Source organism: Sardina pilchardus, chromosome 17, assembly GCF_963854185.1.
Source record: "Sardina pilchardus chromosome 17, fSarPil1.1, whole genome shotgun sequence".
Classification (NCBI taxonomy): Eukaryota; Metazoa; Chordata; class Actinopteri; order Clupeiformes; family Clupeidae; genus Sardina; species Sardina pilchardus.
Window position 1 is genome coordinate 19,350,388 of NC_085010.1, and position 17,558 is coordinate 19,367,945.

A 17,558-nucleotide genomic window follows, 5' to 3' on the forward strand; every position below is an offset into this window, starting at 1 on the left:
GACGTAGCTACCTTTTTGCATAGAGTACGTATTTAGATACCGGTATGTGTTAGACTTTAGCGTATGCCAGCGTACGTTGTTGTCGTTGCAAAATCTTTGTGAAAACAAAGAGTTTTCAGTTAGTTTCATACTGGCATCCAAATGCTCTTTGTCTTCACGTTCTGTGAATTCTTGCTTTTACTGTGAAACAGCCCAGACAACATGGGGCTGCTGGACCCAGCCACCAGCGACGGACGGGTCATCTTCTTCCTGCCCTGGGAGAAGATGACCATCGCCGGGACAACCGACACCCCCACTAACGTCACCGCCCACCCCATCCCCAGGGAGGAAGACATCAACTTCATCCTGAACGAGGTCCGCAACTACCTCAGTGCCGACGTGGAAGGTGTGTAGAGTTCCCGGAATTTCGATTTTTTTTAGATAGGTACCCAAGAAGATCAAATGTTTATATAAACTGATGTTGGTAGGAGGGTTTTTTTTTAATCCAGAGAAAAGTACTTAAGACCTACTTGAACTCTACAAATCCCCCATTTAGCAGTCCTGTCAGCTTGGAAGATGCTGATCCTCGGTCTCTGATGTCTCAAGTGTTGGGAGGCTTAGAAGGGCAATGTAAAACATATATGTGACCCTGTAAAGCGGAACCAGTCGTTTCTGTAAAATTTAGTAAATTAAGTTATTGTGCTCACGTGAACGGCCATAAACTAAGCTTTCCAACGATATGTATATCGAGGGTATTACACAAACTATCGCTAAGATAACCGCATCCAAAGTTGACATGGTTCTCCTGTCACGATATGCCAGAAGAGGAGAAATCACCTGTTTAAGCGGCGCGTGCACAACGGGAATGACAGCAAATGTGTTGAATCTTCGCTGGGTTTAACAGTCAAAACGTAGGTTTTTCAGTGAAATGCGTTCACGATATGAAACTGTAGACTGTATACAGCCGAATTATGCGAAAACGTGAAATTCAACATTTTAACCCGGAAGTTTGTTATTGTTGATTTTCTCAAAATAACGATGTGCGCAAAACGACTGATTTCGCTGTGAATGGTCACATATGTTTACATTTGTTTGCACTTACAGTAATATACTCTTTCTAAATATGCAGTGGTTCATGTGTTTGGACAAGGACATGATTGTTCGATGCATAATATGCACATATGAGCTTCAATGCTGAAATGTGTTGACTTAAAAGTGGAAATTTGAGCTTGTCATTGTTTTATTTTCACTTTAAATCCATATGCAAGAAGCCAAACATACTTATGGACTATATACAGTGCATGTATGGAGACACATTAACGTAACACGTGACGTTAACAGTCCAAAAGAGGTTTTTATTTGGATGACACTTTTGGCAATTCTTCTCCCTTTGCTGCTGTTCAACCACCTACTTACCTTCATCAACGAGCTCCAGTCTATTACTACTGCTACTGCTGCTGCTCTGCAGTATCATTGTATGAATCATGCTTAAGGGATATCCCCAGATACCCAGCAAATAGGTACCAGTCTTTGTTTCAGCCTTCAGTCTTACTAACTTTTTATTGCCTTCAATTTAGTGTCTCCATTAGAACTGTCACTTAAATATCATTTAATGTGCCCTGTCTGACTCTTATAAAGGCCCATAAAGATTGATTAACTCTTTTAGACCTTAATGGAAGTATGTGTCAATAGTCTTATATTGTGTTGTATGGGGAGTGTTTGTTGGTGGCGGTGGACTGTGCGACTCCTTGCTGGTCTGAGTCCCCCCTTGTGAACACACAGGAGCCTGCAGACAGACAGACAGACAGGCAGGCAGACAGACAGACAGACAGACAGACAGACATGCAGACAGACAGGCAGGCAGGCAGGCAGGCAGACAGACAGACAGACAGGCAGGCAGGCAGGCAGGCAGACATGCAGACAGGCAGGCAGGCAGGGCAGTCTGTCAGGGAGTAGGGAGACACCCTATTAGCTAAGGTGACTGATTAGAATCTCGAGTGTAGGAGTGCCTTCTCTTTCTGTCTGTGTGTGTGTGTGTCAGTGTGTGTGTGTGCAAGTGTGCAAGTGTGTGTGTGTACATGTTTGTGCAATAGTGTACACCCCCCTCCCAAGACCACCCTAATGCTTTTATATTAACTTTATTGTTAAGTCAATGGCAAGTATCCGTATGACTTTTTCTTTCCCAATGGATGACATCTAGTCCTTCAGAGCCTTATCCAGTGTCTTGCTCCTCGGCAACTTAAAAGCTTCTCAGCAGTGCTCTGTGTGTGTTCTCACCTCCTTAAATGACACATTAAAATGAGTCATCCGCTCCCCTTTAGTGACTCGCCTGCCGCTTGTTGCGTGTGAGAGGAGACAGTCAGTGGGTGAGCAGGCTGTTGTATGAGCCAACCAGACCCACAATGCACAGCGTCTGGAGGGGGGGGGGTGGCGGGGGGGGGGGCTGACATCCATTCTGGTTGTTGGTGACAGATCGAGGGGAACGGGGTCAGTGGTTGGCCTGACGAGGGCTATGTCCCTGTGGGGGGTAACGTTCCCCCCAGTGGAGAGGTGGAAGTGTGAAGGAAGTGGAGGAGTGAAGGAAGGAGGGAGTGAGGGAGTGAGAGTGAGAGGAGAGACAGAGAGATGACTGGTAGAAGACCTTGCCTCTGGAGGTGGATGGTGTGGGGGATCACTGGAGGAGTCTGCACTGATGGATACAGTGCACAAGGCAGTGGATCAGGGCGATATATCTTACCCTGTGTGTGTGTGTGTGTGTGTGTGTGTGTGTGTGTGTGTGTGTGTGTGTGTGTGTGTGTGTGTGTGTGTGTGTGTGTGTGTCCATGTCTATGAGTGTGCATGTCCCTGTTTTCATGTGTGTGTGTGTGTGTGTGTGTGTGTGTGTTTAAGTGTACATGTGTCATAAGGAGAGGAGTCGGGGAAGGCAGTGTCATTTACCCCGCAGTGGGTAGAACAGACACGAGACAGGGGCAAGAAGGACAGTAAAAAGGCAAGAGGGCAGAAAGAATCTGTCACAAGCGATTTCTGTCGGCCGCTGCTCATTTAGCGGCGCGGTCAGCCCTGTGTGTGTGTGTGTGCGTGTGTGTGTGTGTGTGTGATCAGAGGACGATGACTTCCGTCCACTACAGCGCTTCTGGACTCCGCCGAACAGAGGGCTTCACAGTTTCATTCCTTCACATTCATCCATTCGCTCACACACACCGATGGCAGAGGCTGCCGTCGTGCAAAGGTGCAGTTCGGAGCGCAGCATCCTGTTGAAGGACACTTCCCCTTCCAGTTGTGGAACGGCTGGTCAGCCGACCGGTCACTGCTGCCGCCGGCGGCTCTGACAGACTCGGAGTCTCCACTGTAAACCCGTTCCCTGGACACTCGCTCTGATCTTTTCCCCGACGAGTGCAAGACTCCGGGCCGCCTCCACCTTGTCATAAATGTTTCACAAATGCCCTTTGGTAATGAGGCGTCTGTGTCTGTTTCCTCCCCGACTCTCAGAAATATCAACCGCTGCGTTTACGCGGGATTGTTATTTTATTTATTTTATTATTTCATTTTTCATCTGAGATCGATTAGCAACTGGCGCGGTGAATAATTAATGCCAGGGATGTCCCAAGCGCTCAGAGCCGAGCTCCGCCTCACCTGGGAGTCGCCGTGCGCCACTGTGGCTGAGGAGTTTGACTCGGAACTGAGAGACTCTGGACTCCTAACCGTGGTGCTGTTGGCGCCAGTTCTTCCTGCCTGGGACTTTAGAGTGGCTTCACTCTGCTCAAGCACTGTAGTGCTGCCTGTTCAGGAGACACAGCGGATGACAGATACAGGTTTTCCCACCGTGACAAAAGACAACAGTGTCAAATTGCACCTTGGTACGATTTCAGTTCCACAGGTTGTGATTTGTTGGCACAGTACGTGTTGCAGGCTGGTCTAGAGTGCAGTAAGTGTAGATTTGCTGTCATGATACCAGAGCAGGAACAAGCTCAGTGCATTGGAGCAGGCCGTGAGCAAGTAGCTCAGTCTACCAGCCCCACAAAACCGCTCCAGCCTCTATTCAGTCTAGTGACTAGTCAAACAGCTTATTACAGTTAAACAGCTTAGTTTGGATTGGATCGTGTCACATTATATTTAGACAAAAGCATCTGGTAAATACCACAAACATAACCATATTACTCCATAACCATAACCATATCCATATTCATAACCATATTATTCCATGTGCCAGTAGACAAGAGAAAACAAAGATTACAACGGTATGAAAATCTTTTTCACAAGTCAGTATTGCTGCATTTGTACAATCAACAACAGCTGCCCTTGGAAGGAGATGAATATTTCTCCCGGTGACAATGAGGGCACTTTAGTCACACATGAGGAAACAGCTGAGTAACTATTAACACATGGTGGTGAATTTGGTTAAAATGTCTCTATGAAATTGTGAGTGTTATTCTGTGAAGTCAGTGCGACCTTAATTCATTGTTGGAAACACTCGAGAGTTCTTGAAGTGAATGTTTGACCTCCCATTGTCTGTTGTTCTTTGAATTGGTCCCTCATGGCTGTGTGTGTGTGTATTTGTGTGTGTGTGTGTGTGTGTGTGTGTGTGTGTGTGTGTGTGTGTGTGTGTGTGTGTGTGTGTGTGTGTGTGTGTGTGTGTGTGTGTGTGTGTGTGTGTGTGTGTCCTTCTCTGTTCCTCAGTGAGGAGGGGGGATGTCTTAGCAGCCTGGAGTGGTATCAGACCGCTGGTCACAGACCCCAACTCCAAGGATACCCAGTCGATCTGCCGCAACCACATTGTCAACATCAGTGACAGTGGACTGGTCACCATCGCTGGTCAGTCTTCTCATTTTTCATTCAGCCATTTTCTAATATGTTCACTGCTAGCATTCACAGCTGTAGCTCCTTACAGCTATGTCAATTTACAGTTGCATTATGTTGAATTGTTAAAATGGATGTTTTATATGACACTAACACCACAACAAAGTCAACATCTGAGGATCCTGATCTATAAAGAAGTCCATGTTCTCTAAAAACGACTCGAAGCAATGGGTGTCTTAGTGCAGTTTGTGGTCACCTGTCCTCAGGTGGCAAGTGGACTACCTACCGCTCCATGGCGGAGGAGACGTTGGACGCTGCCGTGAAGGCGCTGGGTTTAACGGCCGGCCCCAGCAGGACCATGGGCCTGACCCTGGAGGGGGGCAAGGACTGGACCCCCACCCTCTACATCCGCCTGGTGCAGGACTATGGCCTGGAGAACGAGGTGGGTGCCTCTCCATTTACAACATTACATTTACATTACATTACGTTACATTTGGCTGACGCTTTTTAACCAAAGCGACTTACAGTACAACATGATAAAAACATTTAAGCTTTTTAGAGCACTTCTAACAACAAATTAAAAACCACAATAAGTGCATCAATTGGTGTAATAAGTGCATCAAGGGTGCAGGGTGGAGTCAGATGCAAAGAGACGTATGCACCACCAACCAAAGAGTTGTTCTGTGTGCTTGCTGTTCGTTTTGGTTGAAGATTTGAGATGTGTAAGCAATGTCTTTTTCCATTCATTCATTCATTCATTCATTCATTCATTCATTCATTCATTCCTGTCTGTTTTAAATATTACTGATTGCCTCAAAGCGTCCACAAGCCACCTACCTTCAATATTTTTAAAAACGACATTGCACAGTTTTGCCATGTCATCTTTTGGAGAACTCGTTTTTACTAATCTCTGACTTGTTAGCTCTGGTTATACTAGTAGTGACAGGTTAGTTGGAGGTGAGAGTGTGAGAGAGAGAGAGAGAGAGAGAGAGAGAGAGAGAGAGAGAGAGAGGGAGTGAGAGGGAGTGAGAGAAAGAGAGGTGAGGGGTTGATGAAAAGGAGAGATTGTGACAAAGAACAGAGTGAGAGACATGGAGAGAAAGTGGGAGAGAGAGAGAGAGAGAGAGAGACTCCTACGATTCTGCATCACCAATCAGCAAGGCTCTGTCATATGGCAGCGTAAAGCTCGTTTGTTTTTAGCCACAGCGATCCCTGGGCATCCTGGCATGCTGGCGTCTCTTGTACCCTGTGGCATCCCTCACACATGCCCGCCCTGCTCGCTGCTTCACTCATCACAGGGTGGCCCACACACAGCTCTTTGGGGGCGCCCCCCCCCCCCTCACATGGCGCTGCACATCTGCCATGGCCCACTGACCTCGGGGCATATTTCCACTACTGACTCTGTGTGCAGCAGAGGGGGTGGAGATGTCTGTGCTCCATGGGTTTGGTAATTGAGCTTTCAGACATGATTCAACCTCAGGAAAGCTGTCTGTATGAACACACACACACACACGCACACACACACACACATATGCACTGTGACCCAGTCAGAGCAACCCAGTGCACGCACAGTAAGCCCAGTTACAACTATCATACCTGCCAAACACACACACACACACACACACACACACATCAGGGATCTTCTGAATCTAGAGTGATTCCATCTCTCACCATAACCAAAAGGCAACACACAATTGCACAAATGCATTGTGAACTGACTCCCCGCACCCCCCCCCCCCACACACACACACACACACACACACCCTGGTCAGCTGGCTCCGGGACGCCGCAGTATCTATCGAACGCTTGGGTTCCTGGCCTGAGGTGGACAGGCAGCATCCCCTCGCGGCCGGAGGGGAGGCAGAGTGGCGAGCCCTCGTTAGAGTGGGTCGGAGGGGTGGAGGTGGAGGTGGAGGTGGAGGTGGGTGGTGTGGGGGGCGGGGGGTGTGCTGGGCGTGGTGAACGTTCCCCGGCACGCTGCCGCTGTTTGCCAGCATATTTAAAAAGGTCAGCATGCAGATATTTCTGACAGCACTTGACCTTTTGGGCGAGAGACATAAAAGGGAAAGGGGGAGCGAAAACAGGAGTGAAAGGGAGAGAGGGGAAGAAAGGATGGGATGGGAGAGAGAGAGAGAGAAAGAAAAGATGAAAGAGACCGAGAGAGAATGAGAGATACAGCAAAGGGGAAGTGCAGGTGCAAGAAAGGGAAAGCGATAGTGAAGAGAGAGAAGACCTAGAGAGAGGGAGAGGAAGAGAAAGAATAAAAGAATAAAAGGATGAAGAGAAGGAGGGGAGGCAGATCTGTTTGTTTTGCGGAGGCTCCTAATGAGGAGTCACCAGGTGATCCCCCTACCTGCCTGCCCCCCCCCCCCCCTGGGCCAGTGGGAGTGACTGCTGTGGAACACGTGGCCTTTGCAGGACGAACTGGACAGAGCAGGCAGGCAGGCAGGCAGGCAGCTAGACGCGCTGTGTACTGTAGGCATCAGCCCCATTTAAACGCTGGATTGGGAGTGTGCTGTAGGTTACCCGTGTTGCTCGCTGTGCAATTGTGTCCTGCTGATAAATGTACTGTTTTGAAAAGATCTCAAAAATGGCCTCTCAAATGGCCATCAATTCATTCATTTTATTTCATATTATCATTTTATTTATAATTGTATTTATTTGTGATGATTGACACATAAAACAGCTGTGGGGAATGGAGCTTTCATTAGGCTGTGTGTGGGACTTAAGACAGCCTGGTTTGTCACACATATTAATGGAATCTATTGCCAACATGGATCGCTTCCATTCATGCCTCCAGATCATGTCCACACTGACATGATAATTGAATTTTGTAGTAATAAAACAGTAATAAAACATTAACTGTAAAATAACTGATTTAGTGATTTCATGGAGGAGTTTTTGATAACCAGACAATGCAACTACACTACAGTAAGTCATGGAGAGTTCAGTTCATCTAACTGACTCAGTTCTCAGTAAGGTGCTTGCTGATACTGTAGATACCCAGTGTGTACCCACTGTGTACCCACTGTGTCTGTTTCCATCTCACAGGTGGCACAGCACCTGGCAGCGACGTACGGAGGCAAGTCTTTCGATGTGGCCAAGATGGCGCAGGTGACCGGGAAGAGGTGGCCCATCGTCGGGAAGCGCCTGGTCTCCGAGTTCCCCTACATCGAGAGTGAGGTGAGACCTCGCCCAAACGTTCATTGTTCTTTGCTTTGTTTTGCATCCTTGTACTCAAGCACACTATTATACTCCAGATAGAGAATTCAAGAGCTATCAGCACATGTTCCACTGACTCATTTGAATGTGGGACAAAGTACAAAGTGAGCAAAGTGTTTCATGCATGAGTTAAGCTATTGCATCGCATGTGGAAGCTTTGAGCTGACTCGTCGATGTTTATGCTTAGGATCTTATCCTATATGAAATTAGCAAATTGATTTTGTCTAGTTATTGAATTCACTTTGCACAAGTTAGACTTTGCACTTTGTTCCTGATTTTAAGTTAGGACCAATAGTGTAAATTGTACATCTAGAAGAGACCTTTTAGGACATGAAGCTGAAATGAACTAAGCACAGATAGTGACTTGGAGGAGAACTTGAGTGTGTGTTTTTTGTGAACACATACAGTAAGTGTACAGTACAGTAGGTGTGATGCAAAACAATCTAAGTGCTTTAAATCAAGGCCACCTGCTCTGTGCTCTGCTCTTCCGCCGGGCCACAGGTTCTGTACGCCATCAAGGAGTACGCGTGCACGGCCATCGACGTGATCGCCCGACGCACTCGCCTGGGCTTCCTCAACGTGCAGGCGGCTGACGAGGCGCTGCCCCGCATCGTGGAGATCATGGCCAAGGAGCTGGGCTGGAGCGAGCAGAAGAGTCAGGTAACAAACAACAACAACAACAACAACAACAACAACAATAATATCAATAGCATATTTTATTTCAAATTCATTTAGTTACCCAAAGGGCTTTTTACAGTGAGGGGGGAACCATCATGAATGTGTAGCGCCCATCTTAACCTGGATGATGCATGACAGCCATTTTGTGCTGAGAGAATCAATCAGCCAATTAGGTGGCCAGATGGAATAAGCCTAGTCGTCCAATTTAGCCAGGACATCAGGAACACACTACTCTTTGAATGAGGTGTGACCTCAGTTTGTGACGGGGGTTTTGTAGACCTCCCTTCAAGGTCTCTCTTCCAACCCCTCTTTCCCGTCCTCCTGAGCCCTGTGTCTTAACTGTGTGCTACTCTACACATACTCTTATGCTGTCCTGGCACTGACAAGGTCTTATTATATATTACTGTAATTGTATAGCAAGTTACAATGTATATCTTCATAGTATCATAAATGAAATCAAGCAGCTATCCGTATATGTGACGCTTTACTAACAGTAAGTCATTTTAGTCTACAGTAGACAGGGGTTGACTGTCACTATGCACAATAATCGTGAGTAGCTTTGCGTTTGGATTGATTTCAAGCCACAACTCAATATGCCTGTTGGCCTCACCTGAATCGGCCCAATGCTGCAGGCCAGTGACCCTAAGTGACTGGCCAGCCAAGACCTGAAATGTTCCCTGTGCTCAAATACACCAGCGCTCTATTGTTCCCGTCCGGGATTAAAAATAGCCCACGTAAATGAGGTGCCGTAAAGACAACAATTAAAGCACAGCCTCCCATGGCTGTTCTCAGTCAACTGAATGTATTACATGTGCCCAATCGTTGGAGAGGGAGGGTGAGAGAGAGAGAGAGAGAGAGAGAGAGAGAGAGAGAAAGAGAGAGAGGAAGGTAAAGAGGGAGAGAGAGATTATTCTTTTCCTCCGACGTATTTTTTACTCCCTCCGTTTCCTGTGGCGCTAATAATAGGCCTGGTTCCCGGCGCTCGGCTTTGATGGGGATTCAAGTTCTCAGGAGGAGTTTTCTTAGCAGAGTCACACAATACAGGGGACACACCCATGCCTCAGCACACACACACACACACACACACACACACACACACACACACACACACACACACACACACACACACACACACACACGCACACACACACTCAGACTGATTGGGTCTGCTGTTTGTGTACGTGCTTGTGTGTTGAAATAGTTCCCCAGGGGTCAAGTCCCTGTGTTACAGTAACCCCCTCTCACATGACACCATCTCCTGAAACCCTGGATCAGGTACAAACAGCACAGCAGCGCTCTATCACTCAGCCCCATTGCTTGATGATGATGATGATGATGATACTTTAGGGACACTACTAAAGGTAGTCAGTTCATTACTTTGGTTCTCCAAAAGTACAAGTATTACACAGGCCTGATAGAGTTCAGGCGTGGTGCCCGAATTCAGGCTTGAGCTCGGCCATGTACAATGTCAAGAAAGGCTATTTTCTATATTGTCTTTGAATGTATTTGATCATTTCAGGCACAGATCATTTCCTGTCTATCAGCCCTGATTACAGTAATAAAAAGAATATCCTCATTTTATGGTAAGGTGCTCTGAAACTGATTACTGTAACATGCAAATAAGGACCCCAAGCTGAGAGGTATAAACTGACACATACGTTCAGCACATAACATATATACAACACATATGTGTACAGTACATACATTACATGTGGGGCACCTGCACCGCATGCCGGCGACCCGGGTTCGATTCCCGCCCCGTGGTCCTTTCCGGATCCCACCCCTACTCTCTCACCCATTCACTTCCTGTCATTCTCCACTGTCCTATAACATTAAAAGGCATAAAAGCCCCAAAAAATATACTTAAAAAAAAAAAAAGATAAGTCCCTGAAGACTCCTTAAGATATTATTCATTAGCTCAGAGAGCAGGACGTCACTATAGGCTGTAGGCTGTAGAGGGTATCTGTGGCTCTCCAGAGGATACGCTAGCGTATCATGTACATGTAGAGCCCACTCCACTCAGCCACCACTCCCGTCTTTACAGCGGCACTCCCACACCTTTATTACCAGCTCTCCTGAAGAACTCAACACCTTGGGCTCGCGTATATGCCGCCCAAACGGAAAACACCACTCAGCCAGATTCGGCCCGAGTCTCAGCCAGAGCCGTGCCAGATCCGCCGCGCAGAAAGACAAAGAGAGAGCAGCTCGGACGGAGGCACAGTTGAGTGAGCGAGAGCGAGAGCGAGAGCGGGCGTGCGTGAGGGAGGGAGAGCGACTGGAAACAGTTCAGCGCTGTGACAGGCGTGAGACGAGCAGCCAAGTTCACCCCCGCCTCTTTCTGTCTGTGATATGACAACAAACCATTTAAAAGCAATCAGATACCGCTTGTGTCCCTGACCGCTTTCTTCACACCTCAACTCAATGTGGGAAAGTTAGTGTGCTGGAATGTGTGGCATTTGATGATAACTTGTTTCAGAGAGATGTAAGATCAGAGCTGTGAGTCATCAGTGCTTGGTGTCTGTGTTATACTGTAATACACAGACACTAATGGGGGTTGACAGATATCACAAAGCCAACAGCTATAGTACTCCCTGGCCCTTCCCCATACAAAGACTCCATCACATTCAACTTCAATTTAAATCCCATCAACAAAACTGTTGTTCTTAAATGAATTGTATATGATATCTTTATGCCAGTTATCTCTTAACTTATAGTAGACATGATGTAAAACATTAGAGTCTGATATCAAATTACATTTATTCAATCAACCATGAGCCTCTTAGAGATAAATCAAATATGATTTGAAAGGTAAAAGTGGAACTCTGCAACCTCTCACCACTTTTCCATTAGCCTCCATTGTAGTAGATACAGCGCCACACGTGGCACAAAGTTTTTTTTTATTGTGCATTACAATGGTTGTTTCATAACCTTCTGTCTATATTCCTGGGTCATTTTCTTAATGTTTTAAATAAAACAAAAACAGAAAGCACAAAACTTTTAGTGCTTATGCCTAAAGACCTGTAATGTGGAGTGATTCTAGGTGTGTGTGTAAATGTGTGTGAATAAAGGCTACTACTGGCATGGCCACTGAACGCCCCTGCACTGTACTCTGTGTGTTCTGTACAGGAGGAGATGGAGGCAGCCAAGAAGTTCCTGCATCATGAGATGGGCTACAAGTCCCGCTCAGAACAGCTGACCAAGACCTCCGAGATATGCCTCAACGAGCAGGAGGTCAACAGGTATAAGCCAACATGTTTGTGTCTACAGTATGTGCAGGGGTGTGTTTGTGTGTGTCTGTGCCTGTGTGTGTGTGTGTGTGTGTGTGTACAGTATGTATGTGTGTGCTCATATGCGTGTCTCTGTGTGTATGGGTGTGTGTCAGTGTGTGCGAGACAGCATGTGTGTGTATGCACATGTGTGTGCGTGTGTGTATGTGTGTGTGTGTGTGTGTGTGTGTGTGTGTGTGTGTGTGTGTGTGTGTGTGTGTGTGTGTGTGTGTGTGTGTGTGTGTGTGTGTGTGTGTGTGTGTGTGTGTGTGTGTGTGTGTGTTGGGGTGGGGGGAAGGAAGAAAGAAAGACTGGAGGACATGCTGATTTTGTGCCCCTGATTGACTGCATATGATGATTATGTTCTCTGAAGAATAATGGCATTTATTATTCCCTCACAAATGCACAGTAATTTTCCGTCCCAGACATCCCCAGCGCCCTCACTTGAGCCCCTACACATGCCATACATTACAGTAGCCTGGGCAGCAGGAAACTATGGGAATATGTGCAGGCAAACATGGCTGCTTTAGGGGCATTTGTTCTTACAGTATTGTGTCTTATTACCATTCTTGTTCTTGTCACATCTCTCTCTCTCTCTCTCTCCTTCTCTCTCTCTCTCTGTCTCATACACACACACTCACTCACTCACTCATTCACTCACTCACACACACACACACACACACACACACACACACACACACACACACACACTCACACTCACACTCACACACACACACACACTCACACACACTTTGTCCCTCACTCTCTCTCTCTCACACACACACACATACTTTGTCTCTTTCTCTCTCTGTATGTGCCCACGTGTCCACCGATGTGCCTCCTGTGTCTTGTGATTGACAGGTATAAGAAGCGCTTCCACCGCTTTGATAAGGAGAGCAAAGGCTTCATCACCATAGTGGATGTGCAGCAGGTCTTGGAGGTGAGCTGACACAGCCATGCCTTAACAATACACTTTCAGTTAGTGTGTAACGGCAAACTGCTTTTCCCCTCTCATTCTTGTGCCTAAAATATAATATAGCCAAGTCGCATGTTGAAATCAATTTCAATGTAAACACTTCAACTAAGAGCAGAATGCAGGGGAAGTTGATTACTTCAATTTGATGTGTTTTTGCTTCGTCCATAGAAACTCAGCATGCGGATTGATGAGGATGCCCTCCACGAGATCCTCAACGAGGTGGACTTGAACAAGAACGGACAGGTGGAGCTTGACGAGTTCATGCAGGTATGTTCACGGCCGCCTAGTAGGCCAATCGCCTTTCCTGTCTGAATGAAAGCAGCGGTTCATTGTTTCAGGTGAAGAGTTGTACATATTACAGCTCCTGAAGCAACACATTTGCGGCTTGGATGGTTTATGGCTTGACCAAGTTTGCAGAGAGAGGCGCGCTCAAACTCCAAGATATCTCCTTGCTTCTTCGGGTGCGAGTTAAAAGTATCCTATTCCAATGTGCAAAAGAACCGCACTCACTAGTTCATTATCTTTTTATTCTTTATTGTAGCACCATGCCGTAAAAACAAACGCGTTTCGGCGTCAAGCCATCCTCAAAAGTGTCACACTGAGGACGGCTTGACGCCGAAACGCGTTTATGGCTTGACCGAGCCACTGTGTTTGCTTCCCATGTCCAACAACAACACATTTCATTTATATAGCGAAGCAACGTGTAGCATCCACCTGGGTGATGCACAGCAGCCATTATGCGGCAGACTGCTCAGCACACACCAGCTTAATGTGGAGACTGAGGGAATGAATGAATTGGGCCAATTACACTGGGGGCTGATCATGGGGCCAGATTGAGTGAGTCAGGTTGGGAATTTAGTCAAGACACGGGGGAAGCCCCTACTCTGTGCGATAAGCGTCTGCGATAGTGTCTGTAATGGACCACAGTGAGTCAGGGACCTGGGTTAAATGTCTCATCCAAAGGACTTGCTGTTTTTGTTTGTCTGTCTGTCTGTCTGTCTGTCTGAGTGTGTGTGTGTGGTGTATGTGTGTGTGTGTGTGTGTGTGTGCGTGTGATTGTGTGCTTGCACTGAACAGTCATAATTTAATGGGTGAAAAAAGACCAAAGCTATATATAGCAAAGGTGAGAAATAATAGATTGAGCCTTTAGCCCAAATCATTACAAGAAACACCCCTTTCCTTAAAAGTATGTCAACCTTCTGTCCTAATAGAAGGTGTGCAGCACATGCATGAGAGGTTCATTTGCAGGTTGCCCTCCGTGTAGTGTGGGCGTGAGAGAGTACACCTGTGGGAACAGCAGGATCGCTTACTCTTACCTGAGATTATGTCACCGAGGTAATGAGACTCTGGACTTCCACTGGAGGTGCAGTCATCCCAGTCACAGAACTGGAATGTCGACTGTATTCATGTCTGACGGGAGGTGCTCAGGTCGTGCTCGACGTGCAAGGAAAAGATACACTGTTGTTCGAAACGTGTTCTGAACTCTCTAGATAGACATTGATGGGAATGTGTACAATAGGTCACGGATTTAAGATGGGGATGCCATTTTTTCACCCTTTAACTCTTTGTTCTTTTTATTGTTTATTGTTATTATTTTACAATTGAATTGATTATCAATTTATTATCAATTTACATATAAATATCGATATCTAATCTATATCTATATAAATACAGTGTAAAGAGACTGAGAGTGAAAAGGAGAGATGTGGTGGGTTTGGGACATGACCACAGGCTAGAATCTTTGTCCTGTGTGTGAACTTGTGTTTTTGTGTGTGTGTGTGTGTGCGTGTCCTGTCCAGCAGATATCTAACCTGTTTGTGTGTTGTGTGTGTGTGTGTGTGTGTGTGTGTGTGTGTGTGTGTGTGTGTGTGTGTGTGTGTGTGTGTGTGTGTGTGTGTATGTGTGTGTGTGTGTGTGTGTGTGTGCTTGTGTGTGTATGTATGTGTGTGTGTGTGTGTGTGTGTGTGTGTCTCCCTCAGCTCATGAGTGCAGTGAAGAAGGGTCAGGTGTCCGACAGCCGATTGGCCATCCTGATGAAGACGGCCGAGGAAGGGCTGGACCAGAGAGGCCCCGTGTCCGTCGACCGCAGTGGGGGCGGGGTCTAAGGCTGATGCTTTGACCTCTGACCCCCAAAGCCCCGCCCCCTTGACCCTCAGTCTCAGACAGAGGGGGTAAATTTCAGATTCAGAGAGTAAACGCACTGTGTATTTACTGATAAGCACAGTGGCTCACCCAGGAAGTAGACGTCACATGACGTGCCGATAAAATATATGAGGTATAATAATTTCTTACTCTCTGAACTTAGACCACTCCTTTGATATCTGACTAGTGATTGGCCAGCTGCCTTTATCTACAGTCTGTAATAGGACCAGACTTTGGGTCCATCTCAGTAACCAATGATCTCATCCAACCAATTATCTGCCTTCTCATTTTCTCATTTTCATACATTCCTGTTTTTGTATGCACACGCCTATGACACTGATGCAATGTCAAGTCAAACACACTGATTGTGAATCTATTTAGATCTCATAAGATACGCTTGTGTTTCTATTTTGTATTTCTCAGTAATTTATCAAACGCTTCATTTATGCAATTTACACAGTTTTTTTTTTTTTTGTACGGGATGTGTTTTGTTATTATGATTTTAATCACAGGGGATCTGTGATGAAGGGCTAAGGGGTTTGCCCGTTCTGTCATCAGCATGATTAACGTGTTGCAGTGCTTTTTTTGGGCTTTTTTCAAAACGAGCATAGAAACCTGACAAGGACACACGCAACCCCCCCACCCTCTCACGTTCTGGTTGTTTTATTCGGAAAACTAGAAACATTTCTAGATGACACGATAGACCTGAGAATAGTGAGCCCTTCTGTGAGAGACTTTCTGTTGTGTTTCTCATTTGTTGTCGCCGTTGTCTGGGACGAGCCACTGTGCCATGTGCTTCAGTCGTTTTGAATGAAGCCGTTTGTATGCTTCCCCTGCCGATGAGTCAGTCCCACCGCTGCTTTCTGTACTGTACTTCTCTCTGCTGTGCCATTTTATAAGCAATGCGGTATGTTAGGAAAACACTTTGTTCAGAGAAAGGCGGCTCTGTTGTGGCCATGGTGTGGTTTACAGCGCTTGAAAGCCCAAGTTAAAGGGGAACTTCCCTTTTTGTTCGAAAAGTGTCAGGAAAGTTTATTGGCTATGAACATCATTACCATTGTTTTCTCGGTGAAGTGTTTGTGATCATCTGCGCACCCCATTAAAGGACGAAATTTGTTGGGGAGGGAAATATCAAAGCAACGTTTTTGAAAAGTTGTTTTTGGAAAGTTGCAATAGGAAATCAAGCATATTTTTAGAAACCTAAGATAAAAAATGGGACTGTGGTTTTAGACTATTTTAAGGTTATTTGCCACTTTGTTGATGGCAAGAATATGGATTGCTTTTAGATTTGTGAGTGTACTGAGGAACTTGATGCACTTTAAGCTCCAAGTCTCTTAAAGGGATATTCCGCCATTTGTGGAAATACGCTCATTTTCCACCTTCCCTCGAGCAAAACAATCGATATTTACCTTGTTCCCGTTCATCCAGCCATTCTGTGAGTCTGGCGATACAACTTTTAGCTTCAGCCTAGCATAGATCATTGAATCGGATTAGACCATTAGCTTCTCGCCTGCTAGCTTCATGTTTAAAAGTGACTAATATTTCTGGTAATTTTCCCATTTAAAACGTGTGTCCTCTCAAGTTAGAAAGTGCAATAAGACCAACTGAAAATGAACCCTGCCGTTTTTCTAGGCTGATTTGACATGGAACTACATTCTCATCTGGCGTAATAATCAAGGCAACTTGCAGCTACTGGCACTACTACTGCTTGATGTCTATGGGGACTATTTTCAGATGCTGCGTACGATATCACTGCGCCTATGGTACGTTTGCAAGTTGCCTTGATTATTACGCCAGATGAGAGTGTAGTTCCATGTCAAATCAGCCTAGAAAAACGCCAGGTTTCATTTTCAGTTGGTCTTATTGCACTTTCTAACTTGAGAGGAGACACGTTTTAAATGGGAAAATTATCAGAAATCTTAGTTACTTTTAAACATGAAGCTAGCAGGCGAGAAGCTAATGGTCTAATCCGATTCAGTGATCTATGCTAGGCTGAAGCTAAAAGTTGTATCGCCAGACTCACAGAATGGCTGGATGAACGGGAACAAGGTAAATATCGATTGTTTTGCTCGAGGGGAGGTGGAAAATGAGCGTATTTCCAAAAATGGCGGAATATCCCTTTAAGTTTACATGGATAACTGCTTTACTGAAACAGCTCCTTTACATTTTATAATTGATATATTCTATTTAATATATTCTTCCTCCATCTTGATGTGGTTTTACTCTATTTATTTAATACGTTTTTCTGTCCTATTTAGTCTTTTACTGGAAGCCAATAGGACCAATAGATTATCATTTATATATTTGTGCAAAAGTGTTTTCTGGAGAATTACTATGCTTGGTTACTTAACACTCCTAAGACGGTATTTTATGTTTTGTGAGGTGCTTGTAGAAGCCGGCCACCCTATGTGGTTGGTTAGCCAGTATCTGTGTGGTAGCACTGGTTGTGTGTTGTTGTTGCGTCTACGTGTTGTTTGTGGGAGATACAGGGATCCAGT

The 17,558-nt window shown here is 45.8% G+C and overlaps 1 protein-coding gene across 1 annotated transcript in view; it reads left to right on the forward strand.

The window, feature by feature from the left end:
- LOC134062279 (glycerol-3-phosphate dehydrogenase, mitochondrial-like) overlaps window positions 1–16,438 on the forward strand; it is a 33,175-nt gene extending 16,737 nt beyond the window's left edge. Inside the window, exons 9-17 of the mRNA XM_062518244.1 lie at window positions 192–385; window positions 4,657–4,791; window positions 5,043–5,218; window positions 7,828–7,959; window positions 8,500–8,658; window positions 11,803–11,915; window positions 12,804–12,882; window positions 13,087–13,185; window positions 14,898–16,438. Coding sequence (XP_062374228.1) covers window positions 192–385; window positions 4,657–4,791; window positions 5,043–5,218; window positions 7,828–7,959; window positions 8,500–8,658; window positions 11,803–11,915; window positions 12,804–12,882; window positions 13,087–13,185; window positions 14,898–15,023 — 1,213 coding nt within the window. The 3' untranslated portion in view covers window positions 15,024–16,438. The remainder of the gene's footprint in view (window positions 1–191; window positions 386–4,656; window positions 4,792–5,042; window positions 5,219–7,827; window positions 7,960–8,499; window positions 8,659–11,802; window positions 11,916–12,803; window positions 12,883–13,086; window positions 13,186–14,897) is intronic.
- The last annotated feature ends 1,120 nt before the right edge of the window (window positions 16,439–17,558 follow it).